Source organism: Artibeus jamaicensis, unplaced genomic scaffold (assembly GCF_021234435.1).
Source record: "Artibeus jamaicensis isolate MK-2021 breed Jamaican fruit bat unplaced genomic scaffold, CSHL_Jam_final contig_465, whole genome shotgun sequence".
NCBI lineage: Eukaryota > Metazoa > Chordata > Mammalia > Chiroptera > Phyllostomidae > Artibeus > Artibeus jamaicensis.
In genome coordinates this window covers 13,946,611-13,961,422 of record NW_026521843.1, presented here as the reverse complement: position 1 = coordinate 13,961,422, position 14,812 = coordinate 13,946,611, and the positions used below count along the sequence as shown (strand labels likewise).

The window sequence follows — 14,812 nt, the reverse complement described above, 5'->3', positions numbered from 1 at the left end:
TTTGTATTCCAGAAATCTTGTCGCCAGGGGCCTAGATGAAATGGGAGGACCTGGGTGGAAGCAACCAACAACTGCCACAAACCGAGGAAAGCAGACGGTCCCCTCCAGAGTAGATCTTGGCGCCTGCTGACCAGTGGCTGCAACAACACATAGTTATGGTGGGGAGTTTTAAAACTGTGAAGAAAAAAAATCCCTTCTGTTTCAAACCCATAAACAACTGCTTTTTAACATTTAATTCACTTTGAACAAAGTGTTTATGAAATTAAGATCACACTATATACCTGATTTTAAATTTTTTCCCTTAATGTTATATAAATTTTTTCCATGCCAGTCAATATTTGTAGACTTACTTGTAACCTATAAACTCTTAGGAACGTGACCCGGGGTTCCTCCTTTGAGTAGACCTGTTTTTAAGGATGGGGTTGCTTATAGCTCATCAAAACTGCCCGAACAGAAAAGTCACTGGGTATTTGATTTTTTCCTCCTGCCTCTCTTTCTTCTAACAATATCTTTCTGATGGATAAACATATTTCCTACAATCAAAATAGCAGCTGATGGTGGCCTACACATCTGGTTCTTCTAATTTAAACCCTTAGATTGATACGTATTTCTCTTCAACAGGTAAACACACTTAATAAAGAACTGCAGTCGGAGTTCCTAGAAGTAATGAATGAAATCTGGGCAAATGATCAAGTCAGAAGTGCTGTCCTCATCTCATCAAAGCCAGGCTGCTTCATTGCAGGTGCTGACATCAAGTAAGTTTTAATGACGTTGATTTAAAAGCCCGGGAGGGGTGGGGGGAGGCAGGACAGGTGGGGCTGGTTGCTTAAGCCATGTAAGACTAGATAGGACTTTCCTTAAAGAATTTGACAGCAGCTCAAACTCCTGTTTGAGTAGAATATAAAAATACTATAAGATTAAACTAACAATGAGATACCACTTAAAAGTTTGAAAATGTGTTAGCAAGGACTTGGGGAAATGAGAAAGTTAATATATTACTGTTACGGGAAAGACTCAGACCAAACACTGGAGGATGGGAAGTGGAACCTTTATTACGCATGCAGACCTAGAGGAGGCAGTCTCCAAATTCTGGGCCCCGATCAGCAGGAAACAATTGCTTATTTAGGGTGAGGGGCAGTCTGTCACTTAGACTGTTACTTCTGGCACGAAAGCAAGAAGCACCTTACAGAAGCAAGACGCGAAACGTTACCTGTAGCACAAGGGCAATTGTTATCTCTGGCCCGCAGAGGCAAGAAACAAAGGAAAAAAAGCCATAAACAAATCATTTCCTGGGTGCTGTGCTGTGTTTTAAAATAACTGCCAGTTTCCTCTAACATTACCAGTAGGAATGCCTATCGGCACAGCCACTTTGGAGAGCAGTTCAGCAGCATTTAGTAAAAATGCAAATGCACGTATCGTAAAGTCTGATGATACCTCTTCTGGGTATGTTTGCTGGAGAAATCCTCCCCTTTGTGTTTAAGGACCCATGTACAAGGGTGTTCAGTCCTGTGTAGTTTAAACTAGAATTTGAAACAAGCTAAATGTTTGTCATTAGGGGAAAGGACAAGAAAAACATGGAACAGAATTCTACAAAATAGTTCAAAGGAATTAACTGGATCCATAGCATATTACTAGATGTTAAGTTTTTTTAAAAAAACAAGCTACAGAGTGACTCACACAGTGTATACTTTATGTGAAGGTCTTTAAACCACACATGAAACACTTCTCTGTAATATCTGCGGGCATAGGCAGGTAGTTGCCCTGGAGGTGCACACAGGCGTGAGCGTGCTGTTCCTGGCAAATGAGGAGCCCGTAGGCCCTGAGGAGTGTGTCAAAGGGGACTTGACTGATGCGGCTAGTAGTTTCTTTCTCTCATTAAGTGATTGTGTGACTCTAAAACTTGTTTACAACTCTTTAAAGCATATATAAGAAGGAGAAATGCTACACTAGTTTTAGTTTAATGGGTTAAAATTTTAGCAGTTAATTTTGCCAAAATATGGGTATTTGTTATTCTTTGTACTTTAGGCAATGGAAACTAATATTATAGGCTTAATAATTTGTACTTAAAGTGCTTGTATATCTTTAAACCTTGTTGTGCATTGTGTGCCCTTTTTCATTTATGTAACTAGAAATTTACAAGTATTCTATTCAATGTTTAATTTTTAGAAGAAAATTATCTGTATCAAATACTTGTTTTGTAGCCCAGTTATCTGAACCTAGTGACACTGAGGTACTGTAGCCACATCCATAAGGAGACACTGCAGCTTCCACGAGGCTGGCTGAGCAATGCCCAGGACGCAAAATGACAGAAAACTAGTTGTGTCTGGGCACAAGTACAAAGGTCACAGCTTAAATGTGTTCAGAAACAAAGTGGGAAATGAGGCAAACTGAAATTAAAGGACATTGATTACATTATCGTAGCAGATCTTTTTGGTCATTAGGGGATCTATTTAAGATTTTTAGATCCCTCTAATCAATTTGAGAGCTTTCTTTTTCTGTGATGTTGATTGCTGTTTAATCTGAAACCCACCTGATAGAAAATCTTTAATCTGATAGTGGAAATATTTACTAGAAGATGATTTTCTCCTGTTCGGAGCTTCAAAAGTTAATGATGTCTTGTTCATGGGAATGAAAATAAAATTGTGCAACACATTCTGTTTCATGTTTTCTGGATCCAGAAACTTAACACTCTGTAGGGAGCGACTGTGTCACTGATACTAGTGCCCAGGTAGAGCCTTTCTCAAACTCCCTGGTGTTTGAAGATGCACCGCCGCGTATCAGTGTGGGGGAAGGTGGGGGTGTGGTGCATGAGGTCTTCGACAAAGCGGGCTACAGTTTCATCTCCGGTTTTTTTCTGCTCTCGCTTCCATGCTCACTGCAGCATGATAGCTTCTTGCAAGACCCCTGAAGAGGTAAGAGAACTGTCACAGGAAGGTCAGAAAATGTTTGAGAAACTCGAGAAGTCGACGAAGCCGATTGTGGCAGCCATCAGTGGATCCTGCTTGGGAGGAGGCCTCGAGGTACGCGCTTCTTACAGACTCACCGTTCGGCTCATGGGGAGGGTGCTCTAGCTGGGAAACTTCAGGCACTGTTTTGCCGGAGGAAAGTTCTCAGAGAATCAGCTTTCTTTTTAGTTAGTAAACTTCTGGGTCTGTTTTAATCCTTGTTCTTGTGGCGCAGAGCATCTGAACCAAAGTGTGACGCTTTCATTTATAAATAGAAGATCTTTATTAGATCTCTTAGGTCCCTTTTGATTCTGAAAACCCGGTTCAAGTTTTCAGGGCAGAGATTCAGAAGTGTGATGTGTGCTCTTGAGCTGCTTAAGCCTGGTTGAGACACACAAAGCCTAATATACACTCGAGTGCTCCATAGCAGCAGAGATGGCAAATAATAAAAGATTTGACAGAAGAGATGCTTACTAGACTAGGACAGGTAGGAAAAAAGAAAGGGAAAAGAAAATGACATTCATCAAGCATCTGTCTCATGCTGGGCTCTATGCTGGACTCTTTTACCATAATTAATTAGGGGAACCTGTGCCTGGCCCTCAGCGATCAGCAGAATTTGATTGCCTGGACCATTCCACCTATGGCGAGGTGTGGGCAAATGCAAGGATAAGTGAAGCCTACTAGGATGCCGTAAGTCAGCTGCTTAATTGAGAAGGAGAGTCTCTAGGGTACAGGGCTTCCTAACCTGCGTTATGTACACAGTTGTGTGTGTATTTTTCCACTGAAAGCTTCCATAGCTTTCAGCAGAATTTTCAGGAAATCTGTAACCCAGAAAGAGGTTGATAAATTAAGGGAAAGGTATGAAATAAAGCTGGGAAGGTAAATTGTGGAAAGTGCCAAATGCCAGCCTGAGGAATTGCAGTTTATTCTGTGGGCACGTTCCTGCTCTGAAGAGGTCGTCTTTAGCCCTGACTGCTGTGGCTCAAGTCGGCTGGCCATTGTCCACAAGGCGAAAGGTTGCAGGTAGAGAGCTGGTCAGGGCACGTGCTTGGGTTGCAGGGTCAGTACCTGAGGCAACCAGTTGGTGTTTCTCTCTCACAGGAATGTTTCTCTCCTCTTTCTCCCTCCCTTCTCCTCACTCTAGAAATAAATAAATAAAATCTCCTTTTAAGTAAATTTTAAACCCTCACAGATCCTAACATGTTATAAAGTTACATTTTCTAACGTTCTAATTTCCTTTTATTTTGTTTGAAGCTTGCTATTTCATGCCAATACAGAATAGCAACCAAAGACAGAAAAACAGCACTGGGGGTCCCTGAAGTCTTGTTGGGACTCTTACCAGGAGCGGGCGGCACACAGCGACTGCCCAAATTGGTGAGTTTAAACCAGCCTGTGAACTGTAGAACCTTGGTACTTATGTGCCCCTTTAGATCTATTTTTGTTACTGTAAAAGGCATAAATATGTGTATTTACTGTAGAATTTAGAAACCAAAGAAAATATTAATATTTAGGATCGATAACAGATTTCCGTTTCTGGTATTTTTTAATTCTACTTTTAATTTATTTTTTTCAATTTCTTGATTATAATTATTCATCAAGGTTCTTTGTTAGGCCCCGAAGAAGGATAGAGATAAGTAAGATACACGTCTTGCCTCTCCAGTGGTGCTTGCAGTTTAATCTGTTTTGCACATCCATGGGTCATTCATAGTGAACAGAGGGGGCAGACCTTTTGCCTGATTTGGATGATCTCGTCGTGTTCTGCAGAACCAAAAGAGGCCCTTAGAGTCCTGAATCCTTAAGGAGAGGGGACGGACAGCCAGGCCTGGAGGCAGCAGAGCAATCTTAATATCAAACCTCAGAGCTCGCCAGACCTCACAGCTTCTGGCAGTACAGATTCCTTGGTGAAAACGCCCTCAGCAGAAACACCCTTTGGAGGGCAGTTGCTACGTGGTGGGCACAGAAAAATAGGAAGAAGGTTTTATGTATTAATTCCCTGATAATAAATAGTGTACATCCCTTTATGGGAATTGTCGAGAAGATTTATCCAAAGAATGATGAAGGTGGTGTGCATGTAGCCAGTACTGCTGAGTTTTGTTTTATTGTAGCTGGTATTTGAATGTTGCTAGGAGCCATTCTTCTAGTATCTATATAAGAAACACTTGGCTGAGTTCAATTTTTGTTAAGCCTAAAATCCCTTCAAAGATGTTGTCAAAACTCTCAGGTTTCTCAGTCTCTACTAGTTCCCATCAAGGAATTTGAGATGGTACATAGGTGATAAAGAAGACACTTAGAATGCCATCTATACACAATTGTAGGATACACAAAGTTATTTCTCCATTTTATTAACTGTATTAGAAGTCTTGCATATTGAATTAAAAGACCAGATATAAAGACATTTTTGCTTCAGCTGAAGATTTCTAATCCCAGGAGTTACCTAAATGTGATAAATAGCACAAAAATTTGGTTCACCTTTTTTCACTTGAGTATTTATTTTGCTCAGGTGAATGATTTGTAAACTGTCATCATTGCTGATACTTTTTTCTTCTGTGCCCTGACCCTTGCTTGCATGTTAGGTGAGCATACCTGCTGCTTTTGACATGATGCTGACTGGTAGGAACATCCGTGCAGACAGAGCAAAAAGAATGGGACTGGTTGACCAATTAGTGGAACCGCTGGGTAAGTGTGGGCATGCCTTAGAGTTGACTCTTACAAACTTATTTGTTTTCTTAAGGAGTTAATATCTTGAGTATTGGTTAGACTGAAACTCAGACTCTTAAGGAAAGAGTCATCATTCTAAAGAGCGAAGTTTCCTAAAAATTGTAATACTAAATCATTTCAACATCACCCCAGTTTCTATTTTACTTTATTTATAATTTGGACATCAGGAGTACAGAATTGAATTGTCATTATTTTTGGTTATTAAATTACCTGTATCATTATCCATGATAACCTACCTTCCTTTTTGTTTCTATTTTAATAATGCAATAAACTCATGAGACAACCTGAGTATATTAACTGTAATTGTCACCTACTGATGTACTACTTCCCCACATATAATTTCTATGCCTCCCCTCACCCAAGGAAGTCACTGTTCTAGATTGTGTGTTCATCACCCTTTTATTTCTTAAAAATCAGCATTATGGAGATGTTATTTGCGTAATAATAAATTTACTACTCTTGAAGTACAATTTGAACTTAGACAACTGTGTGTAACTGTATAAACACAACCACGATTGCATAATAGAACATTTTAGTATGTAGTCTTTGTGAGTCTTTCACTTAGTGTAATGTTTTTGATACTCATCCATGTTGTTGTGTGTATCAGCAGTTTGTCCCTTCTTACCGATGAGGGTTATTCCGTTGTGTAGACACACCATGATCTGTATATCCATTCACCAAATGATGGACAGCGAGTTGTTTCCAATTTAGGGCTGTTCTGAATGTGGACCTGTATTTCATTTCTGTTTGACAAATATCAAAGAGTAGATTGGCCAGACCATATGCTAGGTGTGTGTTTAGCTTTTAAGAAATTGTCGAACTGTTTTCCCAAAGTGGTCATGCCATTTTGCACTCCTGCCAGCATCATTTGAGGGCTGGCAACATGGGTTCTGTTACAGTTACCAACCGCTTTGCATGGTTAGTCTTTTTTAATTCTACACATTTGAATAGGAGTTTAGCGCTGTCTCATTGTGGTTTTAGTTTGTACATTCCTAATCACCAAAGATACTGCGTTTCTTTCTTGTGTTTATTTGCTTCTGTGTATCTTCTGGTGGAAGTGTCCAAATGTTTTACCCATTTTGTCTGATCGGGTTTGGTTTTGTTTCATTTTATGGAGTTTTCAGAGTTCTTTATATATCAGAATACAAGTCCTTTATGAGATTTGTGACTTTCAAATATTTTCTCCCTGTCTCTGGCTTGCCGTTCCTTATCTCAGAGCAGAAATTCTTGAATCTCAGTGAAGTCCAAGGTCCTTATGTGCGGACCATGCTGTCGGTGTTGCATCTGGGAGATCTTTTTCTTACAAGATCACAGAGATTTTCTCCTGTGTTTCCTTCCCGAAGTTTTGTAGGTTAGCTCTTACGTTTTGCTCTGCGATCTCTTTCGAGTTAATTTTTTGTATATAGTATGAGGTAAAGATTCAGGGTGGTTTTTGTTTGTTTGTTTGTTTGTTTATTTGTTGGCATAAGAATATCCAAGTGTCCTAACACAATTTGTTGGGAAGACTCTTCTTTCCCCATTGAGCTGCCTTGACACCTTGGTTGAAATCAGTTGACCCTCTGTGTTTGAATCTGTGTCTGGATTTCCTTTTTCCAGTCACCCGTATGTCTTCACTCAAGCCAGTACCATGCTGTCTTAATTACCGTGTTGTTTTAATAATGCTCGAAATCAGGTAGTGCGACCCTCTCTAACTTGGTTCTCTTCTTTCAAAATTACTTCGCCTGTACTAGTCTCTTTACATTCACATACAAACTTCATAGTCCTCGTAGCCCTGCCTGTAAAAACCCCTGCTCAGACCCCGACTGACGCTGCGTTGGATTAGCGTGTCAGACAGGGAGAACTGGCATCTGTCAAGTGCGGAGCTTCTTCGTTGGGAACGTGGGTAGCTCTCCGTCTGAGTCATCCTCAGTTCCTCGTCGCGGCGTTACGGGCTTTTCCTTGAACAGATCTTGCACACACTCTGTTAAAGTTATACCTAAGTATTTTATACTTTACTTTTTTACTTTAATGTCTCATTATTAATTACTACTATATAAATATAATGATTTTTATATGTAGACCTTGTTTTCTGTGATTTTGCTAAATTTACTAGTTCTATTAGCTTTTTCTGTAGATTCCTAAGGACTCGCTACATAAATAATCGTGTTGCCTACAAACAAAGGCATTTTGACTCCTTCCTTCCCCATCCGGATGTTCATTTCCTTTTCTTGGCCAACCGCACGTGGCTAAGACCTTTAGTGTGGCACGAGATTGGAGTGGGAAGGCGGCTGCAGTGAACTTGCCCTGGCGTTAGGGGGAGCATTTGCCCTGCGGGGTGTGTGGTGTTAGCTGTGCAGCTCTTTCTTGTGTGCCCTTTATCAGATTGTGGGGTTCCCTTCTATTTATATTTTGCTGAGAATAGATGTTCAATTTTGTCAAATGGTGTTTCTGCTTTTATTGAGATGATTGTGTGGGTTTTTTTTTTTTTTAAAGATTTTATTTATTTATCTTTAGAGGGGAAGGGAAGGAGAGAGGGAGAGAAACATCAATGTATGGTTGCCTCTCATGTGTCCCCTGCTGGGGCCTGGCCTGCAACCCAGGCATGTGCCCTGACTGGGAATCAAACCGTAATCCTTTTGGTTCACAGGCCTGTGCTTAATCCACTGAGCTACACCAGCCACAGCAGGTTTTTTTTAGTCTGTTGACAATGTCAGTTACCCTGATATTTGACTATTGAACTAGCTTTGCATTCCTGAAATAAAATCCAGTTAGTCATGATGTACTAAATTGTTGGCTGGATCAGCTAAAATGTTGTAAAGGATTTTTATGTCTGGTTATGAGAGGGAATGGCCTCGGTGATAGTTTTCTTGTGATATTTCTGCCCGATAATCTTATTAGAGTGATGCTGGTTTCATTAAATGAGTTAGAAACTCTTCTCTTTTCCCCCCTCCCCTCCCCTCCCCTCGACTTTGTGTAGAATTGGTATTATTTCTTCCTTCAATCCTTTATAGAATTCACTAGTGAAGTCACAGACTTAGAGTTTTCTTTTGGAAGGTTTTCATCTATAAATTCAGTTTCCTTACTAGATACAGGGCTGTTTGGGTTTTCCATTTCTTGAGCGAGCTGTGGCTGTCTGTTTTTCAGTGATTTTTGTCTGTTTGATTTAACTTACCAAAGTTATTGCAATCAAGTTTTTCTTAATGCTTCAAAATTATTCTTTTACTATCTTTATACTTTGGAATGATGTTTCCTCTTTCATTCCCGACCTTGATAATACATGTTTTCTCTCTTCCTGATGAGTCTGGGTAGAAATGTATTAACTTTGTCGTTATTCTTTAAAAACCAGCTTTTAGTTTCATTGGCATTTTTTTCTGGTGTGTTTGTTTGCTATTTTATTGGTTTTGGCTATCATTCTTTCTTTCTGCTTGCTTTGGATTTAATTTACTCTTTTTCTAGTTTCTTAAGGTGGAACCTCACAGCATTGATTTTAGGCCTTCTTTTTAACATAAACATTTAAAGCTATAAATTTCCCTCTTAGCATTGCCTTCTTTATCTGAATATTTTAATGTTATGATTTCACTTTCCTGAATGTCAAATATTTTCTGATATTTGTGTGTGTGTGTGTGATTTCTTCTTTGACCCACATGTGATTTATAAGTGTTAATTTCCAGGTATTTGCAGGGGGTGTCAGGTGTCTTCCTGTTATGGGTTGCTAGTGTAAGTTTGTGGTGGCCTGAGTACAGAGAGTCCTCACCTGCTCTGTCCCCAGCTGGAAGTTGTAGTCCATGACTCCTCCCCCTCCCCATCTCTGGCCTGACTGACACAGAAAGCTGTGCTGAAAGCCAGGACTAGTGCCTCTGGCTTTGGCCCGTGGGGTGGGCGTTTGCCTCCCTGGGACTGATCTAAGCCGGTTTGCATCCCAGTCTATTGTTCATTTTTACAGGACCAGGAATCAAACCTCCAGAGGAACGGACAGTTGAATACCTAGAAGAAGTTGCAGTTACTTTTGCCAAAGGACTAGCTGATAAGAAAGTCTCTTTAAAGAGAAACAAGGGATTGATGGAAAGTGAGTACTGTTGTTAAAAAACAAGGCAGTGCTTCTCTGCAAGGAGTTGACTTTGCTATAAATTTTAACTGAGGAAGAGGTAAGTGGATATTTACTAGAAGCACGAGGTCAGCCTTAAGGGGCACAGCAGCGCCGCTCTGGGTCAGGTCCTGATCCTTACCCTGCCTGGTGAAAAACACTATTTAAAAACTTCTTTAGAAAATTTCTGACATTAGTACAAAAGAAGAAGAGTACAAGACCTAGCTTTAGAATTTATCAACTAATGACTCTGTGTTTAAAAGAGTGCTTAGATTGAAATGTAGATTTTGTATATCAGAGTGAAGAGCAGTTCTTTCAGATAGCTTAGAACTGCATTTTTATGGAGTTTACAGGACAAACTAACAAGGAATCTGCTCATTGCCATCAAGTGTCTAAAAGCATTTTACCTTACAGGATTGACATCGTACGCCATGAATATTCCATTTGTCAGGGAACAAGTTTATAAAAAGGTGGAAGAACAAGTACGAAAGCAGACCAAAGGCCTTTATCCCGCACCTCTGAAAATAATCGACGTGAGTCTTCTTTCCCCACTCTCAGGTTCTGTGTGTTTTCTCCCTTTGTACAGCTCAGTGCTCTTCATTGCCACTCTGGACCGTGTATGGCAGTTCCTCATTCTGCTGTTAAAGTACCTGCCAAAAATAAGTGAAGACTACACCAAGCTATAGAGATGCATATAAACTGATGTATTCGGGGATGATACATCTTAGTCATTAGTTGATGAGTTTAAAACTGTCACTTATAAACCAGGATGGAACTTATGTCAGTATGACAAGGCCAGTGAAATACTGAGCCTTTATAGAAAGGTAGTTGAAACAAAAATTGGTGGCTGTATTCTATCTGTGCTTTGTCAAAACCTTGTCGGTCGCTCCAGTGTCTCATGAACTTCCTCATTACCATAATTACAAAAAAGCTGCAATGTTGTTGAGAAGTTCTGAACAGAACAAAGAGAACAGGTGATGTGATCGTAGGGTTGAAGAAACTTTTTTCTAAAGGTAGACTTTGAAACAGAACTCTTCGATCTGGAAAGTCTAAGATTAAGAGAGCATATAACTACCTGGCTGGTGTAGCTCAGTGGATTGAGCACAGGCCTGTGAACCAAAGGGTCTCTGGTTAAATTCCCAGTCAGGGCACATGCCTGGGTTGCAGGCCAGGTCCCTGCAGGGGACACATAAGAGGCAACCACACATTGATGTTTCTCTCCTTCTCTTTCTCCTTCCTATCCCCTCTCTCTAAAAATAAATAAAATATTAAAAAAATACAGGATAACTTTTCCTTTTTTTAAAAAAAAGAGCATATAACTAAAGACATCAGAATTGGAGAATGGGTTAATCAACAGATATATTTTAAGCAGGAGACACCAAAGTAAATAAATATGAAATGCGATCCCCTATCTCCATTCATTTCCCCGTCTGGGCTGGGGAGATGAGACACGTGTACGTGGTGAGACAGATGGCAGTGCAGCATAGGAGTTTCTCCAGATAATTGGGACGGAGGAAGACTGCCGAGTGCACAGAGGAGGAAACCGTCCCTGTGGGCCGAAGAGATCAGGGAGAGCGGGGTTTGGCCTGTGCCCTGAAAAATGGGTAGAGAGGAGGTGGAGGGAGAGTGACTCCAGGCAGCGCGGGCGTTGTGAGCAGAGTTACAGGAGGTGGAAGACAGTAGGCTCTTCAAGGTCAGTTTTTGTAGGACATTGGAATGTCCGCAGAACAACAGACCAAAGCTAGATTTTAGAAGGTCAGTCAATAATGAATTAAGAAATTTGACCTTGGTTCTTTGTAGACCACAGAGAACCATATTCATGATAGTGAGTAAAAATGGATTAGAGAGAAACAAAGTAGAGCCATGAATTAGAAAGCTACCTTGGTAACCCAGACTTGAAGTTCGACTAAGACCCTGAGATATAACAGTAAAAAAAATAGTGAGAGACTCACCAAAGACAGACATGAGTTAAGTTTGAGAAGTGCTGAGTGTAGGTGTTTGAAAAAATTCAAGCATCAGTAGTACAGACGGAGATGTCAGTTAAGGATGTAGGTCTGTATGCTTGTTTTAATTTGTCATTCCCATAAGGTACAGTGATTGAGTACAGGGTCATTTCTTCATCTGTTCTGTTTGCCTTTGTACTTAGGATAGACCTTACCCCGAATGTTAAATCCAGTTTCGTAGAGTTCATGATTAATGTGGTGAGCTGGGCGAGGTGTCGGGGGAAGAGAGCAGAGAGGGAGAAGAGGCCTGAAAGGGAAGCTTTGGGGATCAGGCCGCTGGTAGAGAACGGGCGGGAGACCGAGCGAGCAGTGCAAGCAGGCTTGGGAAGGGCGGCAACAGCTCTTCCTCTGATAGAAAATAGAGTTCAGAGGTGGATGAGGAGGTGGAGTTCAAGCTGTAGAACCTCTTTGTTTTCCTATTCTGACTTTTTATTCCATTTATTTTCTTCCATTTTTCAATGGGCTTGGCTCTAGCCTCAGAGACAGAGAATTAAGTTGACCTTGAGGAACCACCAGGCACTAAATCCTCTCCCTTTCCTCACTCCAATCTAGTCTTTCAAAAATAATGCTAGCGATTTTATTCAGCATTCTTGTACATCTTACCAATCCACTCCAACAATGCACAAATATTTTGTATATTTTTTTTAGGTGGTAAAAACTGGACTTGAGCAAGGGAAAGAGGCTGGCTATCTCGCTGAATCTCAGGTAAAGTTCTTTTCTATTTTTTTGTTATTAGATACAAGAAAACCAAAGATCTAAAACTGTACAAAACTGAAAACAACAAAAAGTATCCGAAGCCTAGTGAAACTTTTTCTCCAGTGGCTATCATTTCTTTTGATAGATTTCAGCAGGCAAGTTGCTGCAAGAGAGCAATGGTGGTCCCAGGTGTTTGAACTTGCCCTCAATGATGAAGGCAGTGAATACAACTAGGGAGAGCAGGGGCAGAGTTATAATCCTTCCGGCATGAAGCGTGGACATTTTATTCTATGGTCAGGCTGCTCTTGTGGTAAAGTGAAAACGATAGATCAATCCGATCCGTACTTGTTAGGGCCGAGAGATAAACTTTGAAGCCCAGCCTCTCTTTGGTGAATTAGAAAGTGACAGGAGATATTTTGTGCCCACTAAAAAAAGAAGAGAAGGGACACAGGAACCAGCCTCACTCCTTCCACTTTCTGAGTTGGTGATGTGGCAATTTAAGTGGTTTGGGTTGTTTTTAAGTTTTAAGCAATCACTGAAGGGTGAATACTCTGGTGACAGGACAGAAGGTGTGCAAACAGCTAAGGACAAGTTCCAGAGAAAGCATGTCGTGTACTTTATTGCTTATTGCCGTGCACTTTCTGTTCCTTCTTTCCTATCGTAACCAGCTGTACATGGTCGTATGTACAGGGAAACTGAAGCCTATTTTATGAATCAAAATTGGGAGCATTATACTCAGTGTTTCCTGTCTCTTCTGCTTGGCACAGCCCACTAAGTTCATGACTGCTGATGGATTTCTACCCACAATTTGAAAATTGCTGTTTTTTTCTTTATTTTTTATCTTTTTGAAAATCACTGGTTTATTGAATAAAGCCTACTAAATCAAGATTGGTAAAGCATTAATTCTGTAGAACATTGTTTAATGCTTTATTAGGACCTAATAGCAACTTTAGTAGAGGGATTCCCTCTTTGAAATACTATCTGAAACCATGTAATTATACTAATAATTTCTAGTGTTATCACTGATGACAATAGCTGACAGAGACCCCAGTCATTTTACTGGTGTTCTCATTTAGTCCCCACTGCACTGTAAAATAGGCCTTGTTTTTCTGTTTTATGAGGCTGAAGAAAGCCTCACAGCCGGGAAATGTCAGAGCCAGGACTCAAACCCAGCACTGTCAAACTCAGGCTCTTAGTCTCATGCTCCCCACCCACCCCCCGTTGAGACTTGTTCTCCATAAGTGGCAAGATGCTCTTCAAAGTGGCCGAGGCCACGGGGGCCACCTGCTGGAGGCCAGTGGGAAGAGAACTGGAGTTGGACATCATACTGCTCAGGTTCACCTTCCCTCTTTGCCACTCTGAGGCAGCACCACTCTGAGCAAGGTCACTTAACTTCTCTGGGCCTCCCCTTCCTGATTTTGAAAAGGAGGGGTGGGTCAAGAGGACCCTGAAGATCCATTTGGGTTCTGACACCCCCGTTCCATGGGAGGGGTTACCGCTGCGCTAGTGTAGAGAATGGGAGTGCAGCCATATCCGAAACCTTGTCAAAGCAGTGGTCAGGAAGCGCTGCAGGTGAGTGGGGGGGGACATCCTGGGAGACAGACTCTGCAGCACAGGTGCCTCGCACATATCACCTCTGCTTCCCAGAGAAACCGAGACTGAGGTTCTACCTTTTCTTATGTCTTTTTCACGTTTCAGAATTTTGCCCAGCTCGCAATGACCAAAGAATCAAAGGCCTTGATAGGATTGTATCATGGTCAGGTCTTGTGCAAGAAGAATAAATTTGGAGCTCCGCAGAAGGAGGTCAAGTAAGTTAAACTCTACCTAGGAAGCCCTTGTGGGTTTCATGATATGCTAAGCTTGCAGCTGTCTTTGAAGGTCTACAGAGCTAGGCTTAAATCTTCAAACTTGCCATAAACTCCTGTCCTGAGCACATTAGGTGCCCATTCCTCCCAGGAACTTCTTGGCTGTCAAAGTTAGGCCCCTGTTGAGTTTTCTCCAGCCCTCTCTGATAGGTCCTGTGGAGGCTTCCTTGTCTTGCCACTGATGTTTCCTAGGAGTCTGGTTTAGGTGCCCCTCCAAACACACACACTGTACCCCGTTGGATGATCTTGTCTCTCCCTGTGACTTTAGATACCATTTCTGGGAACTCACACATCTGCCCCATTAAAGAACATAAAGCCTTATTCTAATTGCTAAAGCTTGTCCTTTTTGCTTACAACCTAAGCATCTGAGATTCTACTTGCCTGTTTCATACGTATTCTCTTTAGCAAGCCTTTCAATGCTGCGCTTCCTAACGAGCTCTTTAGCATTTTAAATTTAATAATGCCTTGAACTCACCATCTTGCTCAGTGGTTCTCAACCTGGGTGGTGTTGCTCCCCAGGGG

The 14,812-nt window shown here is 41.2% G+C and overlaps 1 protein-coding gene across 1 annotated transcript in view; it reads left to right on the top strand.

Annotated features, from left to right (window-relative positions):
• HADHA (hydroxyacyl-CoA dehydrogenase trifunctional multienzyme complex subunit alpha) overlaps positions 1–14,812 on the top strand; it is a 37,105-nt gene that overhangs the window by 8,994 nt on the left and 13,299 nt on the right. Inside the window, exons 4-11 of the mRNA XM_037146712.2 lie at positions 622–755; positions 2,882–3,020; positions 4,200–4,319; positions 5,519–5,621; positions 9,586–9,708; positions 10,141–10,259; positions 12,378–12,434; positions 14,124–14,233. Of these exons, the coding sequence (XP_037002607.1) occupies positions 622–755; positions 2,882–3,020; positions 4,200–4,319; positions 5,519–5,621; positions 9,586–9,708; positions 10,141–10,259; positions 12,378–12,434; positions 14,124–14,233 (905 nt within the window). The remainder of the gene's footprint in view (positions 1–621; positions 756–2,881; positions 3,021–4,199; positions 4,320–5,518; positions 5,622–9,585; positions 9,709–10,140; positions 10,260–12,377; positions 12,435–14,123; positions 14,234–14,812) is intronic.